Below are 22,260 nucleotides of genomic sequence, written 5' to 3' on the forward strand. Positions count from 1 at the left end.
GCATCGTTAAGAGGTGTTGAGAAGTCCTTTCTTTGTAAAAGCAGGCTCCAGTGACTTTAAGGAGACCAGTATATTCGCGTGTTTGTTGTAACATCTTCTTTATGGATAAGCTCTAGGCGTCCACTTAGTTACCGTGTCACGTTAAGAACAGGAAACTGGTCCTTAAGTCACAGACTTGCGGAGCTGCTTCAGCACCATGAGTGAGCATGTCATGTGGGGGTAGCGCAACCCAGTGTCGCACCTTCGTGTCGTGACTTCATGTTAGTGTTTTGTTTTTTTTAACTGTCATGATTGTTTACGAGTTTCTTTCTCTTGTTCTGCTTGGTTTCCCCTCGTCCGTTTCTCCCCAGGAAGTAGACCAGGTGGATCAGGTAGGACCTGCTGCCGGGAGCCCATCCTGGCTGTGCTGGCTTAGCTGAGTTTCTCATGCTGCTTCCATGTCAAAACAGCCCTGCAGCGATGGACTGAGCGGTTCATAACACCCATTCAGCAGCTGAAACATGCAGTACTAAAACCCTTGTTTGACTGTGCAACCTTTATCGGCATTTCATAACTTTGCTTAACGCACTTCAGTGTGGACACGAAACGACAGAAGTTCTGTTTCCTCTCCTGTTGTTTATCCTTGGTTCCTACTCTGGATCTCATCTGAGGTTGCCTGGCTGCACATGTGGTCGGGAGATAGCGCGATAGATCAGTGCTTGATACCAAGTTGCTTGGCGTCCAAGCCAGTGGCTGTGGGTATCAGGGTGGTTGTGGGTAACCATGGATACGTGTGTGTACACTTCACAGATTACCAGATAATGCACAATCTTCAATTTGGTATTGTATTTTTGACATCTCCTTTCTGCACTGATTCCATAAATTGTAGTTCAGGGGACCATGTGTCTCTACACGAACCCTAAGAAGTGGCAATGGTTACTTACTTTCCATTGCTGTGGAGGTGCCCAAATTCCTTTGCAAATATCTGGTATCTGTGGTAAATACCTTGGTGAAAATGGGAAGGTACTGGTCTATCTTCAGCAGCTTTTCAAGAGCATTCCTTTTTATTTTTATGATTTTTGCTGTCCTCTGGTTGCTGACTGAAACATGTTCTGTCCACAGAAACAGAAGAATATTGCAGGGGCACTTGCCTTCTGGATGGCCAACGCGTCTGAGCTGCTCAACTTCATTAAGCAGGACCGAGATCTTAGTCGGGTCACGTTGGACGCCCAGGATGTTCTAGCGCACTTGGTTCAGATGGCGTTTAAGTAAGGCACAGGTTTTGGAGATGATGCTGTCCTATAAAGATTTCAGTCATGTGTTTTCCCGTTATATTTTCAAAACTGAATGTTTTTGTCCAGGATAATTGGAGATGGATATCAAGAAGCGTAAATAACTGTATGCAAAATTGATCAACCAGCTGTGTTTCAAGAATCCTAAGAGTACACTATTTACGTATATTTTTTACATGGCAGACACTTCTGAGCAGTACACATTGTGACCCCTGCCAGTACAAATGTGCCGTTGTGTCTGGTGCCGGCGGGGTGTCAGGCTGAGAATGTGAAAGCTGTGCCCGTGTTTGCAGGTACCTGGTTCACTGCCTTCAGTCGGAGCTGAACAATTACATGCCAGCCTTTCTGGATGACCCTGAGGAGAGCGGCCTGCAGAGACCGAAGATAGGTTAGGGCTGGCTTCCGCCCCTTCACCCCTCCTTCCCTCCTCCTCCTCGCTGGGCTTCATTTTAATGTTTGCTGTCTGTGAGAGGGAGGTACTTTAAAAATAAACGTGGTCCCTGTTGGATTTGGCATTCTGTAAAGTAATGAATTTTAACTACCACCCGTTCTGTTCAAGAGTAGTTCTCACGTTGGCGGGTCACGCTGTAGCACTTGCCCTGCACGCCAGCGAGGGTGACCCTCGGGCGGTACGGTTAGCTACCACCTGTGTGCGCCTCGAGTCCGCGCCACTGCTCCCTGCTAGAGTGAGTTGTATTTTGAAAGTGGCTGAGCAGATGGTAGCCGGGTTGGCTGCCAGCTGAGACGAGCCCACAATGATGCTGGGTGCCCTGTCCTCCCTCACAGATGACGTCCTCCACACGCTCACGGGAGCCATGTCCCTGCTGCGGCGCTGCAGGGTCAACGCCGCGCTGACCATCCAGCTCTTCTCGCAGCTCTTCCACTTCATCAACATGTGGCTGTTCAACAGACTGGTGACGGACCCCGAGTCGGGGCTGTGCTCCCACTACTGGGGCGCCATTATCCGCCAGCAACTGGGGCATGTGGAGGCCTGGGCGGAGAAGCAGGGCCTGGAGCTGGCGGCCGACTGCCACCTCAGCAGGATCGTGCAGGTGCGTGGTCCCGGCCGTGCTGCCCCTCTGCCCGCGGACATCACCGTAACTGTCTCCGGTTCCGTCCTGGGTGAGGGCCAGAGTCGGCACTTCCTTCTGGGGCCTCCGTGCGCACAAGCGATGAAGCAGCAGTTGGTTTGTTTGCCTGGAACGCTAGAACAAAGCACGACAGATTTGATGGTTAAAACAACAGATTTGTGGTCTTGCATTCTGGAGGCCAGAGGTCTGAGTCAGGGTGCGGGCGGGTTGCTTCCTCCAGGGGTTGCGGGGGGGGGTCGGTCCCCTCAGCGTCTGGTGGCAGCTGCCGGGCTTGTGGGCACGTCACGCCGTCTGCACCTCCATGTTCATGGTGAACGTCAGTGTCCAAATGTCCTTGATTCCTTCTGTCAAGAGCCTGTGTCCAAGTCAGGTCACATTCTGAGGTTGTAGGGCTAGCACTTCACCATGTGGGGTTGGGAGGACGCAGTGCAGCCTGTAACAGGTGGTAATCGGTACAGTAAATACTTTAAAGAGTTTTTAAATTTGAGCTCAGTAAGGTGTACGTTGTAAAGCCCCATACTGAAAGCTAAGTCCCTTGTAGAAGCGGGTGGTGATTAACTCTCACGCAAAGGCAGGTGAGCACAGAGCAAAGCCTGTGGAGGCACACGGACAGAGAGCGGAGTCTGAGCCCCCGGCTCCGGAAAACCGTCAGCCCACGAAGGGGAGCAGAGGAAGAAGAGAGGGACCGGGGACCGCAGAGCAGCCTTGCCCTGACAGCTCCCCCAGCTCTGGGGCTCCCTGGGTGTCCCGGGCCTGGGGACTGGCGCTCTGCCAGCGAGCAACGAGTGTCTGCAGCCTCGTGATCCGGGGCAGTTTTTTTCTTGCTACTGTAGTGTTTAATTTTGTATTTTTTTCTCAATCGCTTGAAGAGATTTAGTGTAGAAAGAGGTTTCTACCCTCTTGCCTTGATGGAGTCAGCTGGTTACTAAAAAGGTCATTACAATGAAACTTATTCAGACCCCAGTAATTGGAAATCCGAATGGTTATGTGAATGTTTGAAGTTTCTGAGCATTTTTAAATGCTTTGTGAACATAAATTACTGAGTCTCATTACACATACGTATCTTAGTAAAATGAAGAGGTCATCTGAAAGCCTTTACTAGACAATGTTTTGAGTTCAATTTAATGTATATAGCTAATGTTAATGGAGTGTATTTCCTTAAAAACATCCTGCATTTCAGAATCAGATTAGCAAGTTGTTGCAGCTTTACAGATGTTAGTGAGCGGGAGTGTTTGTCAGATGCTTTTAGATCATGGCATTCACGCCACTTATTCCTTTAAACAGGCCACCACCTTGCTCACGATGGACAAGTACGCAGCCGACGACATTCCCAGCATCAACAGCACCTGCTTCAAGCTGAACTCCCTGCAGCTCCAGGCCTTGCTGCAGAACTACCACTGTGCGCCCGACGAGCCCTTCGTCCCCACGGTGAGTGGGAGGCGCCGCGTCTCCGCCCAGCATGGGCCGTGTTTGCACAGGGGGGCTGGGTAAAAAGAAAAAGGAAAACTTCTCTACTCTGTTACCTCCTTTTTTAAATAAGATAATTCATTTAATCATCGTACAAGGACAGTTTTGCTGTTGGTATCTGTATGTGCTAGGGTTCAGTGCAGGAAGTAGAAGCGACATCAGCATCTTAAGTAGAAAGAGATCTAATTCGGGGAATCAAGTGCTTGGAAAATCATCGGAAAGCCAGGGAGAGGAAGTGGGGAAGTTGCCCTGACACTTGAGTTCAGGGGCGCAGCACTCCGGCCTGAGGCCCTGAGGCCCGAAAGCTGCTGCCCCAGCCCTAGGCCGCCCGCCCTGCGCCACAGGTTCCGGGTACTGAGTCACGTCGCCGAGTGTGCTGCCAGCAGCAGCTGCAGGGTCTCCCCAAGGGGCTGCCTCCCAGGCCTGTGCGGAGGTGTCTGACTGGTAAATCCAGATTCCCCTCCAGAGCAGAGTCTAGAGTTGGGCATTCCCCCCAGAAGGAACGGGGTGAGAAACACAGTTCACAGCGTCTGCTGGCTGTTTATAGAAAGGCTGTGTAAACCCACCATCACAGTTACCATCAGCTTGATACAGGCATCTGAGAATTAGATGGGGAGGTAACCTAAACAGATGGATAGATTGGTCTCCTCCACTGAATTTATGCCAACAAAGACATGTACAAAGTAGCTGAAACCTGGAGACCACCACCTGCTCCCCCAGCAATGCCGCATACACACGGGCCATGTCACAGTCACAGGAAGGGATGTTGACACCACCATGGAAGGAGCAGGCCGTGGCCACACAGCAGCTGGGTGGGTGTTACGATGTGATCTGCACAAGAGAAGTCAAGTACCAGGTCTGAACAGCGTGCTTCTGTCTGTGACTTCCAGGGACACACGGGCAGACTTAGGGGTGGAAGCCTGGGCAGCAGTGACTTCGGGGACGAGGGGAGGGGAGTGAGGGCGACTTGGAGGGTGTGACGTTCCGTCCCTGAACCGGATGGTGGTCAAGTTGGTGTGTTCACTCCATTCCACTGTGCCGTTAGGGTTTGTGAACTGTGTGTACATTATTGAACCGTAAGAGTTTCTAAACAAAAATCATTCATAAACCCATAATGCAGAAACTACATCTGCATAAGCTGGGAATAGATATTTTTATCTTAATTTTTTTTATATTTAACATTGTGTGAACTTTTCCCCTGTGTCGTTAACTGTGAAAATAGGGTTATAGCAACTGGACGTTGCAGAACTGTGCAAGGGAAAATTGATGACTTTTGAAAAGGGAAAAACTCATCTTGTGATTGAACAGTTTCTTTCTGTTTAAAACTACACATTTTTTGAACTGAATCATGAATATCTTTAGTTCATGTGTGGAGAGTATGTACTCCGCTGGCGGTCACTGAATCATTGATCGGGTCACTCTCCCTGTGGGGCCCTGTGTGTGTGTGTGAGGCCACACCGTGGGCAGTCAAACATTGTTAAAAAGACCTGTCGGTCAGCTGCACCATCACTCAGCACCCCTTTCGTTCTACGCCCGTTTCCCGCCCAGGACCTGGTGGACAGCGTGGTGGCTGTTGCCGAGAACACGGCCGACGAGCTGGCGCGCAGCGACGGGCGGGAGGTGCGGCTGCAGGAGGACCCTGACCTGCAGCTGCCCTTCCTCTTGCCGGAGGACGGCTATTCTTGCGATGTCGTCAGAAACGTCCCAAGTGGCTTACAAGAATTTTTGGACCCTTTGTGCCAGAGAGGTAATTAGCGTTTGCCACACCCGGAGTCTGCATCGTGACCTGCACTGAAGTGAGCATCTTGCTAGTTCTGTGTTCGTACACGGCTGCCCACTCTGTGGAGCGCTGTGTGTGCTTCTGGAAAAGCTGGTGTTGCGGTGACTCGGAAGGAGCTGTTTTGTGGTGACGTGGGGTCGTGGTGGCCGCCCTGCAGCCCTGCTGCGAGCATGTGCCCTGTTCCCAGGGTCGGTTACAGTGTGCCTACGCTGGTAGGAGGGGCCTTTACTGCAACTCTATTCTCGGTCTTTTTACAATCCTCGTTGCGTGATTTAGCCTCCAAACCGAACTCTACCTTTGTATTGGTGCCACCAGAGTAAAGTAGTTAAGGGCAGCACAGGCTTGGCCCCAAACGGCTTGCGTTCTGACCCCACCCTGTCACCTCCGCCTTCTCACTTGCGCAGGGACCTGTTGACCGCGCCCACCTCGCGGGCTGTGGGTTGAGCACCAGGGACTGCAGCCCGAGCGAGGATGCTGGGCTTGCCTGCACATGCGGGCCCCGCTCCGGCGTGCTTGACACCAGTACAGCTCATCTCCCCGTCCTAGTGACACCCACCTGCATCCTCTTGCTGATGCACGTTGATGACAATCAGGCATGCCTCAGAGACATTGTGGGTTTGATTTCAGGCCTCTGCAGTAAAGTGAATGTTGCAGTCACGAAGTCCCATGAATTTTTTGGCTTCCCAGTGCATATAAGTTATGGTTACGCTATACTGTAGCCTGTTATGTGTGCAAAAGCATTATGTTTGCGGGAAAAAGTACATACCTTCATTAAAAAATTCTTTATTGCTAAAAAATGCTAACCATCAAAAAAAAAACGCTATGCATCACGTGAGACTTCAGCATGTCATAGTCATCAGATATCACAGATCACCTAATAGATGCGATGATAATGAAAAAGTTTGAAATATAGCGAGAATTACCAAAATGTGACAGAGACACAGAGTGAGCAGGTGCTGTTAGAAAAATGGCACGTGTAGACTTGCTCCATTAATTTATATTAAAACAAACAAACAAACACCACTTTTGCAAAGTGCAATAAAATGAGGTCTGCCTGTACCACAGTTACAGCTGAAGCATGAGCTTTTAATCAGACCAAATTTCAGTTCCAGCCTGCTGTTGTTTGTAATGTGGAACACAAATGAGCAGAAAAATAGACCCAAAATTTGGGAGTTAATTTAAGCAAAACAAAAGGTACGTAAGTTTAGTGAGTGTGATTTTTTTACTTCAATATTATTTCACTCACCACAATAGATTTTTATGTCTTCAAAGGTTTTGATAGTTTTAAAAAAGTCATTTCACAGAGGCTGCTGCTTGTGCTGATGGGCGTTGGTACAGCAGCCGTCACGTGCGTCTGCAGCCCTCCCGGAGCCGGCCGCAGCGCTGTCCTCCGGGGCGCAGGGAGGGGTGCGGCTCTCAGAGCAGCCGCGTGGGGGGTGAGAGCGGCAGGCAGGAGTGGACAGGGGCCCTGTGTTGGGCTCTGATGCTGAGACTGGCGGGGGTGCAGGGGGGCAGGAGGGCGGGCGGCAGGCGGCAGTCAGGTGCAGGGTGTCCCTGAGCCAGGAGTGCCTGTTGGCAGAGCCTGCGGCCCACCAGAGTGATGGGCCCGAGGCAGCAGCTGCCGTGGGCTGCCACGTGCACCGCTTCTCACGTCTGCCCCCGGGTGTCCTCATGGCACGGCCCCCCACCACCACCCCGCCCTCGGAGCTTGTACATCTGGGCTTGGTCCCTGCCCTCTGGCTCTGAACCTCGCCCCATCACCCGCGGGGTTGGAGCACACCGACCTGGCGGGCACGCCGTCACCTGTGTCATTATGGTCCACGTTGTTACTCTGTATGTTCGTTCCTCTTCCTACTGCCTAAAATTCCACGCTTGAGTTCCAGCCAGGCATCCCTTTGCCCGGAAAACCTCAGCCACCGTCCCCACGAGTGGCTCTTATGTTCTTTTACGGTGTGCTGTGGCCGCGTTTGAACGTGTGTGCATGTCCATCTTCCGAGCTGGAGCATGCATCCTACGGGACAGGCCTTCACGTGCCGCGTGCTCGGCCAGGCTGCTTTTTAGGACCTTGTGAATTAGTCTGCAGGAGGCTCATTTACTAGCTTCTGTCAAATACGTGTAAGTCGAGTGTGTGCAGCTGCTGGGTTTGCAGTAGGCGCTGTAGGGTAGACACTGGCCAGGCGGGGAACAGTGGGCTCCTGGCTTGGTGCTGGTGTTTCCTCCGTGATTGCCCTCGGGGTGCCTTGATGACTGGCTGTGGGACACGTGTGCTGTTGCATCATGGCCTTGGCACCCCCGTGTCGTTTCATGCTTCTCAGATGATAATGGAGCCTTGTACAAAGGTGCCTTTAGAAGACTTACAGAGAACTGGGTGTTTTCTTTTATGACCTCAGCCTTTTTAATTCTTCATACTCAATTCTCTGTAAGGCAAATAAAGAACCACTGTGTGCTCTCGGTTCATAGTCCTTCTGTTTCTCGTACAACACAAGTCTGAGAGAGAAGTGCATAAAACCAGTACAGACTCATCCCTGAGCTGAGGCGCATTCCTTAGGCTGAGAGCCACACGTCGTCTTGCACGTGGTCCAGACATTGTGGAACTTGACGTTTGAAAAAACAAGAAAATGAATTACAACTGTTGACATTTCAAAACCACGATAATTAAGATTCCCTAAAATGGGAGAGAGAAGTAACTTGTAGGTAATAGTTCATTGAAGCAGTGGTTTTTTTTTTAAAAAAAAAAGGACTAAAGCTGAGTCAGATTAGCTTATATGTAATTGTAACCAGTATATCTGTGTGTCTTCTTTGCCCTCTACACAAACAACCGCACGATTGTCCAAAAACAACAGCCGGAATGACCCTTGCTGGGGCAGCCCTGGCGCAGACGGGATTTTCTGCTGGGCGCACCAGGCCCAGGTCGCCAGGGCCAGGCCCGTCTGCTCACCGTGCTGCGCGTCAGGCCACGCTGTAGAGACCAGGGCCCGGAGGACCCGTGTAACCGGAGGAGGCCTGTTGTAGGGTGTCTGGGAGCACTGTGCGGTCTGATGGAATGAGAGTGCCGGGGCTCAGTTTGTAAAGGTGTCACCTGTCCCCGGTGAAGGTGTCAAAGACACTCTAAAATTTTATAGAAGGGTGATTCTAAATTTTATTGGGAAGAAATTTGAGTGTGACTTACGAGAAGATTTGGACACAGGATAATGAGACGAGGCCCGTCTTACCCCAGGATTGCTGTACGAGTGAGAGAACGTCGTGGCCGTGAGGCACGCAGCCCCATGTCTGCAGGTGTGGGAGGCACCCTGTGCGTGTCGTTCTCCGGTCCCTCTTCCTCTCCTCTTATTGGAGACTCGCTACCACCGTGGAGCTCTGAGTCGAGCAGAGGAAGTCGATGAGCGGGGAAGCAGCCATGGTGCAGCTCTGTGATTTCTCATGGAAGGGGGAGTGGCTCTTTGGAGCAAAGAAGATGGGAAACTGCCTTCATTTTTCTCCTTGGTGCTGAAATTCCACTGGGCCAAAGCAAATATGTGACCTTAGCTTTCTGAACAATTTGGTTGTCACGGGGCGTGGAGGTCGAGTGAGGACGGAAAACGTCGTCAGGTGTTAGCGGGTGGTCCTTACGCGGTTTCGCTTGGGGAAGATCAGTGGCCCGACGAGGCGTGCTTCTCATCCTTACAGCTTGCGTATTTCCTCCCCAGGGTTTTGCAGGTTGATTCCTCACCCGCGCTCCCCAGGTACTTGGACCGTGCACTTTGAAGGAGCGGATCATGAGAGCCACCTGGTGCGCGAGAACGCGGAGCTGGCAAGTATTGTGGGGTGATGGTTGGGCTAGAAACAGAAGCGGGTCCTACGATCTGAAAATATTTTTTATTTTCAGTTCATGTCTATACAGTTTTGTGTATAAACAATGATAGCTTTAAAAATAAAGACTATACCCACGGTTACACTGGCCATAATACGTTATTTTAAAAATATACTGATATGATAGCCTTAATGGGTTTTGTCAGAAAATTTTTCCTAGGTTAAAAATTTTTTTTTCTTTTTTCTAGTTAGTTCTGCCTTGTCATAAATAAGTATCAAATTATTTACTACATGTTTTATATCTTTTTGAAAGAGTGGTCAATCTCAGTATTTACTAGCCTGATAGATTTTAAGGAAAATTCTGCCGTGCTTCATACAGAGTTTTAACAAGAAAGAATGATTTTCCGAGTCTTAGAAGGTGACGCCACATCAGAGTTGTTTCACATGACATCCAGAAAACACAAACAAATGAAATTTTTACTTTTGCACTTTCTTGTTCAGTTTCATTTATCTTAAATTTTACCTCCAACATAATTGCCATTGCCACCTCTCAAGCCACTTACGGGTTCAGAGGAGCAGGCAGATGTGAGCACACGCTTGAGCGCCTACTGTGCAGAGGGTCAGGGTGTCGCGTGTGGCTGGGTGTGGCAGTTCAGTCACCTGCCTGCCTGCCCTGAAGGCACGAGGCGGACCAGTGCACCTCGGCCGAGGTTCGCAGATTCATGGCTGTGAGAAACAACCATGGCTCTTCTGAAGCTTCAGAAACTCTTGCAGTATTGAGGTTACCAAGTAGAATTCACCAGAACTGTGCCTGTACTCAACCTGATTTCTAAGAAAACTTAGAGTATGTAAGGTGGCAGTACTTAATATAAGTAAAGAATGTGATGTATATTTTGTATATCAAATTCAAAGTCATTATTTTTGCTGAGTAGCAGACTTTAGATTTGAGCAGGTACTGTATCTATCTCTGAAAACTGAATTAGCTGATGATCGCTGTCACACCAAGTAGAGAGCACGTTTAGCTGCTGCTGCAGTGAACTTGCTGCCGGTACTTTGTGTTGACCTGGTTAGCTGTTTGTCAGTTCCCAGGTAATAGCAAAATTTTTAATTCCCAAATTTTATAGGAAAACAAGTACCTTAGATGGAATCTTTCTAGTTCTTCATGTATCCTTCAGGAGGTTTCAGGTCTTGATTTTTTAAAAAGTTTTGTCACCTAATCTTGTTTATTTCGCTTGAAATATTCTCATACAGACTTTGGTTCTAAAGTAGCCGACCACGTGTGTACCTGCCACTTCTGGGCACTGCGCCTCCACACTGCGTGTGTAATCCTCTCGGTGTGTACGTGGCGGTGGTTCTCCTCCGTGATTTTGTTGACTCTCGGTCGAGGTGTGACGTGTCTGTCACACGAGACGTCAGTGCATAATTCCACTTCCTCCTTCGCCTACGGGTCTGCTGGGGCAGTGCCTGGGGCACTCGGGGCTGTGGCCCCGCCGCGGGCGCGCACGGTGCGGAGCACTTAGGACCGCTGCCTGGGCCTTGTTCTGCCTTATTTTGCTGTGTGAGAGACGGGGGTGGAGATCGACTCTGTCACAGCCAAGATGAGTTTAATTTCTTCTTTAAAGGCGCCTAGAAACGTGCTTTGAAAGGAAATAAAGTGAACACTTAGCTCTGTCTTTATGGCCAGGTCTTTCCACGTGACGGTTGCATTAGGCTTAGTTTTATTCTGTAAGTGAAGCTCCTTAACAGCACTTCAGCAGCGTTTATGACGACTCCTCTTTCAGGCTCTGGTGTCGGGAGTGAGTGTTCACGTGAAGAGCGTCTGTATCATTTTTTTTTGTTTTTTTTTTTACTGTTTCCTTTCCCGCTCCCCTTCATTCCCCCACCCCCACGGGAATACGAGTGGTGTGGAAGCCCTTCTGTGTCAGCTGCACAGTAAACTTTTCTCTTTGTCCTTTAGGCTCAGCCTCTGAGGAAAGAACCTGAAATAATCACTGTGACCCTAAAAAAGCAAAATGGAATGGGCCTTAGCATTGTTGCTGCAAAGGTAGGACGCAGCTGGTGGGTAAGAGCAGCCACACTGCATTCCTTACGCCTGGAGTCAGCAGCTGTCAGGGCCAAGCTGTCCGCTGGGCGGCCTCCTGCGTGTGGGAGGCATGGGCCCTGACACCCTGCTCCGTGTGCGTCGGGGCCTGGGCTCCTGCTCCCGAGCAGCGTGCTGGCTCTGGTCTCCGGGGGCTCCCTCCAGTGGGGAGCTGGGCCACCGTGGGCTGTGGGGGAAGTGACAGCCAGTCCCCACTGGCGTTTCGGGTGACCCCAGACCTCTGCTGGGGAGAGGGGAGAACACAGGTGCTTAATTGATTTTAAAGATGTGACTGGCACTATGAGAGTCACACCACAGAGAGGGGGTTTGGAACAAAAGAGGAACATGATGAACCTGAGATGTTAGGATGCCACGTGTGGGGCCAGTGTGTAGTCGGATGACGGGCTCTGGGACTGGGGAGGTGGGCTTCGGTCAGGGGTCAGTGGGCGGAGCCAAGCCTTCCCAGCGCCTGCGTGGCAGGTGCTGTCTGGGGCGCAGTGGCCTGGTTCTGAAGCACTGCGTCTGTGGGCTCCCCCACCATGGGCCTGGAGGTGGGTGTGGCCTCTGACCCAGCTCCCAGTCCAGAATTCACAGGGACGCCCCCTGATAAGGCTGCTGCTCGTGGGCCGTGTTTGCAGACTGTTGTAACTGGATGACCCACAGCTCAGATCCTGGGGGCCTGGATGGGAAAGAGCGCCCGCAGACAGGCTTCTCTTTGCTCACCTACTGAGTCAACAGTGTTAGAATGAAAAGTGCCCTCCCACACTTCAACATACAGGGAAGAGGCGACCTCCACGTTTTCTGTTGCGTAAAATCTAATTTCAGGTCCTTCTCTCACCTGAGATGTGAAACCCTCCTCTGCAGGGTTATTCACCTCTTTCAGCATGAAGCTGCCTGTTTCTGTAAATGTAGGTCTGGTCTACCTGACCCCTTCCCTCTGACACCGTGTCCTGGCGCTTGGTCACTCCCTTGCCCTCCCCTCAGGTGGACCCCTGGCCTCACCAGGCGGCCAGCTGTGAGTGGGCAATTAGAACAGGGGCCAGACGGGAAGTCACAGTCCAGCTTTACCCCCTGGCCTGCGAGTGCAGACAGCAGACAAAACAGTAGTGTGGCAGCCCCAAGATTCCACCCTCCCTGGGAGTGGTCCCTGGTGGGGATCAGGTGAAGAGCAGGGGGACGTCCTCTTGCTGCCATGAGGAGCCTGGAGCCAAGGTCTCCTGCCTTTTTATAGCCAGGTAGCAAAGAGGAGAAAGCCCTGAGCTGGCAGGGGCAGCCCCGTGCCCAGCCCGGGCAGGAGCATGGCTGGCCGCAGGCGGTAGCGCCCCGGGTGGGCTGAGGGTGCTCTGCTCCCCTGGGAGGCCTGCCGGGCGGAGCCTTGTCATTGCCTGGGGTTGGTAGTTGGGCCCAAAGGGAGCCAGACTCCTGGTCCTCACCACCCAGTGCTGACCGAGTGCTCCCCGCCGCCTCTGCCCACCTCCAGGCTGTCGGCCACACACCTGTGACGGGCCTCTCGTTTGTGGTTCCCGGGGCTGCGCCTGGCTGCCTACCCCGTCCCGACTGATGGCTTCTCCGCTGTGCGGCGTGGAGCCCCTCTGAGCTCTAGCGTGTGCTCTGGGCATCTGCCTTCGTACCCTGAGGCGTCAGAAGGAAAGTGTTCTCTCTGTGAAATCAAAAAAGAAAGTCAGAAGAATGTAAACGACCCAGAATCCTTGCTGTCCTAAAAGGGCTTGTGACCTGTGGTCAGAGGCAAGTATAGCCTCACAGCGCTTGGGGGCACACAGGGGTCCGTCTCAAGGTCGTGGTAGTCGAAAGATGGGTTTCCTCGCGTTTGAGTGTGCTGGAGACTGAAGTAGCGGTTAATCGTTAAGATGATATGATTCTGGGAGAGGATGTGACATGCCTCACGTGTGAGGTTAGGGTGTGACGTTCATTTTTGATCTTTCAGTCTCTAGTTTTTTTTTTTTCCTTGCTTCCTGTACTAAGACATTTTAAAAGATTCGTTTTAAAAAAAACTGGAAAATAGAGGCGTTAATAATATTTCTAACTAGGATATAGCATTATGGATCTGGGGCTTACTGGGGAGTGTAGACAGTTGCAAGTCAAAGATGAGCTTCTTCCCCACCAGAGCCACATGGGGAGCATGGCTGAGTGCACATCTACACGGAACCACAAAGCAGAGAGCCCCCGCCGTGAGACTCACACGCTGGGGCCCGCCCCTTCCTTTCCGGGGACCAGACAGCACCTCCCTTTTCTCAGCGGGGGTTGGGGGGCATCCTCTTCGACATGTCAGGAATTTTCCCCCTGCTCTTTCTGGTCTTTGCAGACGTCTTCCGTAGAAAAGAACTGGAACAAAAGTAATATGAAAAGATTTTTGGAAAGAGATACCAGACTTCGTCCAAAGAGAGTTAATGAATCTGCTTGTAAAATAGACCAAGCACATGTTTGGCTCCCGAGAAAGTAATTCTTTACCTAGTGACGTTTTCTTCTGCCAAGAATATCTGAAATCCCAGGCAACTGCTTCTCCAGTATGTACCCTCGATCCCTCAAGGGACAAGGCAAAAAAATAGAGTGAGAGAATGACATCAGGGGTCATTCTTTATTCAGGGATACTTACCCAGTATCTGAGCTCCAGGGCAGAGCAGAGATCAGTGACGGCCTTCCTGAGGGAAGGGCGGGCCGTGTCGGCGGGAATAGGCACAGACGGGGGCACACGAGTGCACAGGCTGCCGGCGCAGCCGGAGCGCAGTGAGCCGGGGAGCCTGTCGAGGCGGCCTGAGGGGAGGCAAGACCAGACCCGGTGAGCCAGGGTGCAGGCTTTCCCTGCGGGGCCAGACGGTGCACAGACGTCTGCCGGGCAGGTGTGTGGCTCCGCAGGCGTGAGAGCTGGCAGGGCAGTGCGCAGGGAAAGGGTGTGGCTGGGCCCAGTAAACACACACGGAAAGCTCCAGGGCTTGCTGGAGTTGTGGGCTTCACAAGTAGCCATCGGGGAGTTCAGATAAAGGCATCGTGTGATCAGAGTGCAGTCTTGAAAGTTTCTTCTTCCTGCTTTGTGGAGGGGTGCCAGAAGGGCTCCGAAGTACACGGGGGACCAGTAGGGAAGCTGCTCCCGGTTTTCCAGACGGGCGGTCCTCGTGGCGCAGCCAAGAAGGGAGTGGTGGGGATGGAGACAAATGTGACTCTCTTGGGACAGACGCCCTCTCAGGCCTGGCTCATCCTGTCTGCTGCTGAGGATGCCTGTCTGGGGCATCTCAGGTACTAAGACATACCTGTTGAATGACAGCTTTCAGGCTGGTTGCTGAGTTGGATACAGTGAAGTAGGGGGCAGAAATATGACAGTGCCTTCCTGGTTCTGTCTTCAGCAGCTGGGCACATGGAAGCGTTACTTCGTGTGTGTATTTGATTGCTTGATGGAGTCCGTTTTTCTCCAGTTCATTTGGAGTATCTTTGGTATTTGGAAAGAATGTTCAGCAACAGAAAACAAGTCGTTTGATTTGTACCCACTGCCAGGTCAGCCGGGGTCTGCGTGAGTCATGGTGACAGCACAGACTGGCCTTGGAGGTTCGAGGAACTGGGTGTATGGGTGTCTGCCCCGACATGGATGAGGGTGTCTCCCCTTCCGTACGCTGCTCTGTCCTCCAGGGCCTGAGCACGGGCAACCCCTGCCCTGCCGCGTGTTAGTGGCGGTGCCTGGAGCAGGCTGCTTCCCCTCCTTGCCCTCCACACGGCCACGGGGAGAGGAGCCTGGGGGGTTTGGCCCGGGCCCCAGTGATCACAGGACTGCAGTGACCACAGGGCCCCATTGCCAGTCACTTTGGCTCTCGTTCCCCGTCGCTGTGCTGCGGGTTTTCCTGCAGAGGGGCCCGCAGGCCTCCATGGCTGAGCTTCACCCCCGAAACACTTACTTGTGTCTGTGTGGTTTTGCTTTTTCTGCTATGGCCTTTGTATCTGGCTCAGTCCTTCTCATTTCTTCCTGATTAGCCTGTGGCCTCGCCGCTGTGAGCCTGGGCAGTGTTCTGGTGCTCAGCTCGCCAGCGCCCCTTCCTTCCACACTGCGGTGCAGTCTGATGAAATCCAGATGGCTTGGAGCAGCCGCGTCCAGTCCACTTTGCAAAGCCCTGCTCCTGGGGAGGCTCAGCGTGCCTCTTACTCACCAGTGGACAACACGGTGCTTCCTGTTTAATTTGGAGTTTTAAAATACAAACAATTCCCTCCTTTTTATTTTTCTGGCTCTTTTTAAAGTTTAATAAAGTACAAAGTAGAGGAAAACCCGAGCTGACTGGTTACGCAAGAGCCGAATGTTGCCTGGGTTCCCGTCAGTCGACGGCAGATGCCTTGCGGCGTGGCAGCACCCACCTCGGGACTGCGGTGGCCGAGTCTGGACAGACCAGCCGTGCTCCTTGCTGTCGTAGCCGAGAGACGTAGACCATTGCGTTTTGCAGCTGGAGCAGTTGATGTGGTCCTAGAGCTCAAAATGTGGTTCTCTGTTGTCGGAAGAGCGGGATCCGGGGTGAGTTCTCGGGGTGCTGTGGTGGAGGTGGGTGACCTGCAGACTCCAGCTGTGGGCTCCAAGGGACGCCTTTTCTTGCGCTGTGACGTGTTGAGACCTGCCGGTAATTCACTTGCTCCTGAAGCCACCACTTAATGGAGCTTGCAATTACCTCCCCCTATGTCGACTGCTCTGTCTCAGCCCTGCAGGTTCTCAAGGTTCATAAAAGTAGGAGGCTCCTGTGTGCTTTTTACACAAGGAAGAAACCCGTTCAGTTAGCCCTGCTGGGTATAATGTGAAAAATTGCTTGAGACAGTGGTAACCACGGCTGTGTAGTTTGCCGGGAGCACATACAAGCATGTCCACGGTGCAGCTGTCTTTTGGCCGCATGGCGTGGTTTTTACCATAGGCTTTCTCCAAAACCTGTTTTTTTCTAAAAGTGAACATAAAAATGACAATTTGAAAAAATTTAGGATTTTTACTGCATTATTTTAAAGTGACTGGTTAATTGAACCTTAGTTTGTGTTTTGATTGAATACTGAGTTTGTTTTGAAATCTTATTTAGTTAACTTAAAATAAAATTCTCATGCCTTAAAAAAGGAGAGGGTGAAACAGTGTTTATTAATAAACCACCTTCTCACTGTTTGAAAAGTAGGTTCCTTACATGAAGTATAATTTAGTCCTTTGGGAGATCTGAGACCTCCCCTCTCGTGCTCTTTACTGTCCTTACGGGCCACGTGGGAAAGACCTGGTCAAAGGAATGAAGTCAGGAAGTTCTCAGTTCCTTTTTAAATCAATTCCGAGGTACCCAGAGTGACTGCAGAGCTTCCCCTGTGGAAATGCCAGAAATAACTCTCCCTTAAGTTGTGTGAAATGACCGAGTACCCTGTAGCCAGTGCTCATCAAACAGTATTTTGTATTTTTGTTCTAATAGTGAATTGCATGAAAGAACAGTGTTTCACCTATTTTATAACAATGGCCTAAATCAGGTTTCCTGGGCTGCCTGAAAGAGTGAATTCAGCCACGGTATTAAAATAACAGGAGCAGTAAATGTTAATGCGCTAAAGCCGGGCCCTCCTTCCACGTGGTAGTGTGTGTGGGGAACGAAGGTGTTTGTAGAGTCACCTGAGTGAAGGGGGCTGGCGTCACCGAGGTCCAGACCCCGGCCTCGCCCGGCACCCCTGCGTGGGCGCCCCGAGGTCACCTTCCTGCCCCCACTCGTTTGAGCCACAGACACCCTGAGACTCGCGGAGCGGTGCCCTCGCTGGGGGAGCGCGCTCCACACGCCACGCCTTGCACACCTGTCTCAGGGCGGCCGTCCGCAGGGCCCGGTGAAGAAGCTGTCTGGTTTCCTTCGTTGGCCCCATGGAGAGAGGACAGGTGGCTTGTGTCCTTGTTCCGTACTTGGGCTTGCGGCACCGGAGGGGTGGCCCTGGCCCTGGCCCTGGGGGCGCTGGTAGGAGCACCGGGCCTGGGGGCGCTGAGCTCAGGCACCCGCTAGCGGGGCCTGGGGTGGAGAGGGTATCAGGAACCAGTTTTAAAACGGACGCTTTCGGCGTGAAGGTAATTCTGACCAAAAAGAGAGAGCTGAGAGCTGAGCCATACTATGTTTTTAAAACTGGTCTGAGTTTCAGTAGTTAATGAATCAGAACTAGTTGTCTGACTAGCAGTCAAGCAGCTCAGGGCAGGGGGTGGAGGGCGGAGCAGCTCGGCAGCAGACAATGGCCGGATTCATGCTGCTCCGGCTGGCGTGTCTGCCTCTGGCTGCTGCCAGGTTTTTTTTTTTATTTTTGGATTGTGTTTTAATGATGTTTTTAGGCCATTAATCATGTCATACACCCACACGCACTCAGAATTTGCTGCTGGAATTTGAGTGTGGGCTCCTTCTGATTGAGTCTCTGAGCGAGAGGTGACAGACCTGCACTTCAGTCTTTCCCAAGTGCCTGGAAGATTCGGAGAAAACGGGGCACTTGGGAGCAGCCTTTCCGAACTTGTAGCCGTTTCTCATCGGATACAGAAAGCAACTGCCTGATCAGTGCGTGTTCTTTGAATTCTGGGGAGATTGCAGCGTGGTTTCTGCCGCCTGCCATTCGTCAGGAGAACCTTTTCTGTGACGGCTCCGCCACTCCCTCTGTTCCTACCTGTCCTGCAGGTAAATTCCAGACGTAGTTTGTCTTCACCCCCTTCTCCCTCTGCCTTCTCCTTCCCTCCTCTTCTCTGCCTTTTAAGGGAAAGGAAAGCAGCTTCAAGATGTGTGTAAAGAAATGCTAACAGCGCAGGAGTGACCTTTGTTGTTTCGTTCTCGTTGCTTTTTTAAGGACTGAGCACCGAGCTCCTTGCTGTGTCTCCCACCGCCTGGCTAACGTGTGTCTAGTTGTTGTTGTCTCATCCTCGGAAACCGTGCTGAAGGGCACAGGTGCCAGACAGCAGCACTGCCCTCTTCAGTGCCTCCTGGAGGGAAAATGTGGCTTTGATATTGAAACATTTACTTCTAGTACTTAATTAAATTCCAGAATTGTATCTTGTGAAATTCATAGTTCCTGATGCCGTTGGAATATATAACTGCTGTCCAGAAGACAGTTTTTAAAAAGGAATTTGATTTGTTAAATGAATTCCAAATGCTTATACTTATTCTTTTAATTTTAATGTTTATAAATAACAGACCAAAAATGCAATAATGTCTTTTCAAATACCAGTTTAGGTACCTTTAGGCAATTAATTCTCAAAATTATTTATTCTTTACATGTTCATTTATTATACTGTGGTTGCTCTTCTCACGGTTGGAAATCAGGATGTGCTGTTAGCACACACATTATGGTGTGATCTTGCTTTTACCCAGTTATCTGCATAATTAGATTTATTGCTAGTTTCTGTGGTTACTAGTAACAGATACACTGTGAAAAGCTTACAGTTTTAAAGCAGTGCTGTCCAGTAGAAAATAGAATGTATGGGCCACATAGGTAATTTTAAATTTTCTGTTAACTACATTAAAAAGGCGAAAAGAAACAAGTTAACTTTAATAGTGTGCAATATATCCAAGTTGTGATTTCAACATGTCGCAGCACAAGTCATGAATGAGATGTTCTAGGTTCTCTTTTCCATATGAGTCTCTGAGGTCAGGGATGTTTCGTGCTTACTGCACATTTCAGTTCGGGCTCCCACACTCCAGTGCTCTGGGGCCACGGCGTGCTGCTAGAGTGTCCCATGTCAGTGCACCAGCGTCCAAAGAGCACTTTGTCCCTGCCCCTCTAGTTGGCATTGGTCAGTGCTGTGTAGTTGATCTCTGCATTCTTTTAATGATACATGTGACCCATTGATGCAGAGCAGCAAAAAGCTTTAACTTCCAGACCCCATTTTTATTTTTTAACGTAGAAGAATTCGTTTAATAAGTTTTTTTAAGTTCAGTCTTACTAGGCTAGTTTGTGCATTGTTGTGTAGAAATAAGGCTTAAGTTAAGTGGTTTCATATTTCTGAAATGAATAAATTTTGTTTCACTCATTTTTTATCATAGTCTATCACAGTCTTATTTTTATTTGAATGAAACGGGGCCAGTGGCAGGAGAGCCCCGTAGTGTTAAGGAGTGATTGTGACTTGGTGCCTTACATGGCTGGCCTGTCCCCAGTGCAGATGGCATTTGGCAGGGATGGAGCAGAGCGTCCTGGCTCTTCTGTGCACCTGCTGCAGCCACGCCGCCCCCGCGGGATTGAGGCACTGGGTCACCCTAGAGTCGCTCCAAGATTGTGGTCTTTGGGGTTGAAAGTAACTACCCGTGTTGATCTGACACGTGTATAGTTAGAACTCCTTAGAGCTCATTCACCTCCAGGTGCACTCATCTGTGACTTTGTTTTTCTGAAATAATTACCGGTGCAACTGTCGTCGATCTGTACAGCAGTTTCATTTACAATTCTTATGGCCAGTTTACAGCCCCGAGCTACACGTGAAGTCTAGGTGAGATTTATTTCAAATAGCAGAAGTGGGAGGGAGCTGGCATGGAAAGAGGGAGGGGAGTCTCCCCGGAGACGGCCAGTCTGCAGGAAGGGAGCGCGACTGGGAACGGGGACATGGGGACAGGCGTGCACGCAGAGCCATCTGTGAAACAGGGAATACTCACCAGGTCAGTGTCAGTGCAGGGTTAGACCCCTTTTGGAAGATTCAGACGCCAGCCAGAGTTCGCCTGCTTCTTGGCGGGTTACTGATGTGTCCCCTTACCCCCAAGGGTCTTTTTAAAAGTAGTCGTATTTCAGGACACGTTGTCGATGACTTTTCATTAAAGTCGGTGTCTGTGGCCAGCCTTAAGTAGACCGCGTAGGTGCCGGTGGTCCTTCTGAGTCATCTTCTCGGCTGAAGGCCTGCTGTGATAGGAGGTGTACTTACGAATTGAGCTTATTTAGAATGAAAAGAAGTGATGGTAACTTCGTGACTCCCATCCTGTGAGAAAATGGAGATACATTATCTGTGGTTTCCGAATGGCTGTGCTTTCTCTGCCACGACCCGACAGCGGGGGGCTGGTGTCCCTGCCTGAAGCAGTGCGTTCGGTGTCACACTCAGGAATGCTGAGGTTTCTAACTTTCTAAACCACCGGTTTTGCCATGTTATCGGTGCTGTGTTGCCAACTTACATTTAATGGATGTGGCAGCAGCTAACCTGCTAATGTACTGGTTCCAGAAGATTCTGGATTTCCTCACAGCAGGTTATAAATAAAGGAGTGACCATGGTGTAGAGGCCAGCTGCAGGGACTCGGGGATGCTCCCCGGGAGGGAGTTGTGGGGAGGAGCCGTCTGCACCAGTCCTGAGGGAACAAAGAGGATCCCATGGGAACCTCAGTGAGCCAGAGATTACACCCTGCCTGACGTGGGAAGGCGAGTGGGCTGGCAGGTGGTGGCAGGTGAGCCTCGGAGTCAAGTGAGAACAGGGTTTTGGCAGACCCATTGCATCTCAAATTTGCTTTGTGTGGAGAGCAGCATAAACAGGGCAGGACCACAGCAGGGGTCGAGGTGGGCACCCCGAGCGGGAGGCAGGCGGCGGGCGGCCGGGGCGCGGGTCAGGAGGGCTTTGCCGGAGGCCTGCTTCAGGAAGGGCGGTGTCTGAGCGGCCGGGGAGGGCCCAGCGGGTCCGTCACGAAGAGACATTCCTCATTGTGCCAGAGTCTTTCTGAAATGTGTAATGTGAACGAATGCCTGTTTGAGGATGTGATTGTGACGGTGCTGTCAAATATCTATATTTCAGGATGAGTTTCTTGACTGTTTAAACTAGATTTTTTAAAATTCTGCATTGCATGTTATGTATAATAAATTATTGAAAAATATTACAGGATTTGAGGTTTTATTTAAATACTGTTTGCAGTTCACATGGAATCTACTGAATTTAAGCTTGTGTATTGGTTTTCCAAAATTCAGAGCAGTTCTGAAATAAGAGAGCCTAGTGGTTACCCTCAAGTGTGTAATTTCTGGTCTAAATGAAGAGGTTGAAAACAGGAAGTGATACTGCAGTGAAACTGCAGTTTATTGTGAACGTGAAACACAGACAGCGTCCTGGAATGAAGACTGTCGCTAACAGGAGCTGACTGCCACGTAGCAAAGTGCACACATGTAGGTTCTTGGTTCATTAGTTGGGAGCAAAACAGTATTTTTCTCATTCTTACTCTGTTTTGTGACTTTAAAAAGGTTAAAGTTTTCTTATTGCAGTTTATATAAATAGATTTTTTAAAAGTAAATGAGGTTTTTTTCTTTATTACTAGTAAGTTTATGAAGCATCCCAGAATTGGGGGAGGAGGGCTTGATTTATTGTTTTAAAGTATCCAAATACGTATTTGGTGTTTTATTTACATCCGTGTTACTAAAAAATGCTGTATTATTAGTATTACTGCTAGAGATTTTTCTTGTCAAAGATGGTAGTAATTGATTATCTTATTAAAAGTATCTAAATTGTAAGGACAGTATTGCATTACCAACAAATGATGCTTGTGAAAATGTAGTAAGTAATGCACTACCAACTGGCATTCCAAGTTTAGTGAACATTGCTTTTTATATCAGTCAAATGGAAAACAGAAGAAAAGGTAACGATACTTTTAGGACCCTTTTGAAAAAAAAAATTGGCCTAGCTACAACAAAATAATTGTTTAGCATTGCAGAAAAAGAAAAAGAGGGATTTTCAATGCCTTGATCAGAAGTATTATTGGGCGACCAAAAGGAAACTACTCTAGAATATGAGCCCCGTGGAGGGGAAGGGGTGTCTGTTTTGCTCACTCACTGGTCCAAAGGGCTTAGGGCATGTGAGCATTCAGTGACTGTCTGCTG

At 50.2% G+C, this 22,260-nt stretch overlaps 1 protein-coding gene and 1 long non-coding RNA gene across 13 annotated transcripts in view; one reads left to right on the forward strand and one right to left on the reverse strand.

Moving 5' to 3' along the window:
• Positions 1–22,260, forward strand: part of AFDN (afadin, adherens junction formation factor) — a 126,578-nt gene that overhangs the window by 79,328 nt on the left and 24,990 nt on the right. For 6 of the 11 annotated variants that reach the window (XM_072966220.1, XM_072966221.1, XM_072966216.1 and 3 more), the window contains 8 exons: positions 351–371; positions 1,102–1,247; positions 1,565–1,659; positions 2,058–2,323; positions 3,647–3,790; positions 5,378–5,576; positions 9,296–9,399; positions 11,356–11,442. In XM_072966220.1, the coding sequence (XP_072822321.1) occupies positions 351–371; positions 1,102–1,247; positions 1,565–1,659; positions 2,058–2,323; positions 3,647–3,790; positions 5,378–5,576; positions 9,296–9,399; positions 11,356–11,442 (1,062 nt within the window). The remainder of the gene's footprint in view (positions 1–350; positions 372–1,101; positions 1,248–1,564; positions 1,660–2,057; positions 2,324–3,646; positions 3,791–5,377; positions 5,577–9,295; positions 9,400–11,355; positions 11,443–22,260) is intronic. The other 5 variants (XM_072966223.1, XM_072966225.1, XM_072966222.1 and 2 more) reach the window with 1 other exon arrangement.
• LOC140697798 (uncharacterized) lies at positions 6,429–14,272 on the reverse strand. 2 transcript variants are annotated; one of them, XR_012075141.1, is made up of 4 exons: positions 14,093–14,272; positions 13,679–13,821; positions 12,975–13,138; positions 6,429–8,203 (listed from the first exon to the last, which is right to left on the reverse strand). It is a non-coding gene; the product is annotated as an uncharacterized lncRNA (long non-coding RNA). The 2 variants fall into 2 exon arrangements; XR_012075140.1 differs by lacking the exon at positions 6,429–8,203 and adding an exon at positions 9,406–11,035.

This window comes from Vicugna pacos, chromosome 8 (assembly GCF_048564905.1).
Source record: "Vicugna pacos chromosome 8, VicPac4, whole genome shotgun sequence".
NCBI lineage: Eukaryota > Metazoa > Chordata > Mammalia > Artiodactyla > Camelidae > Vicugna > Vicugna pacos.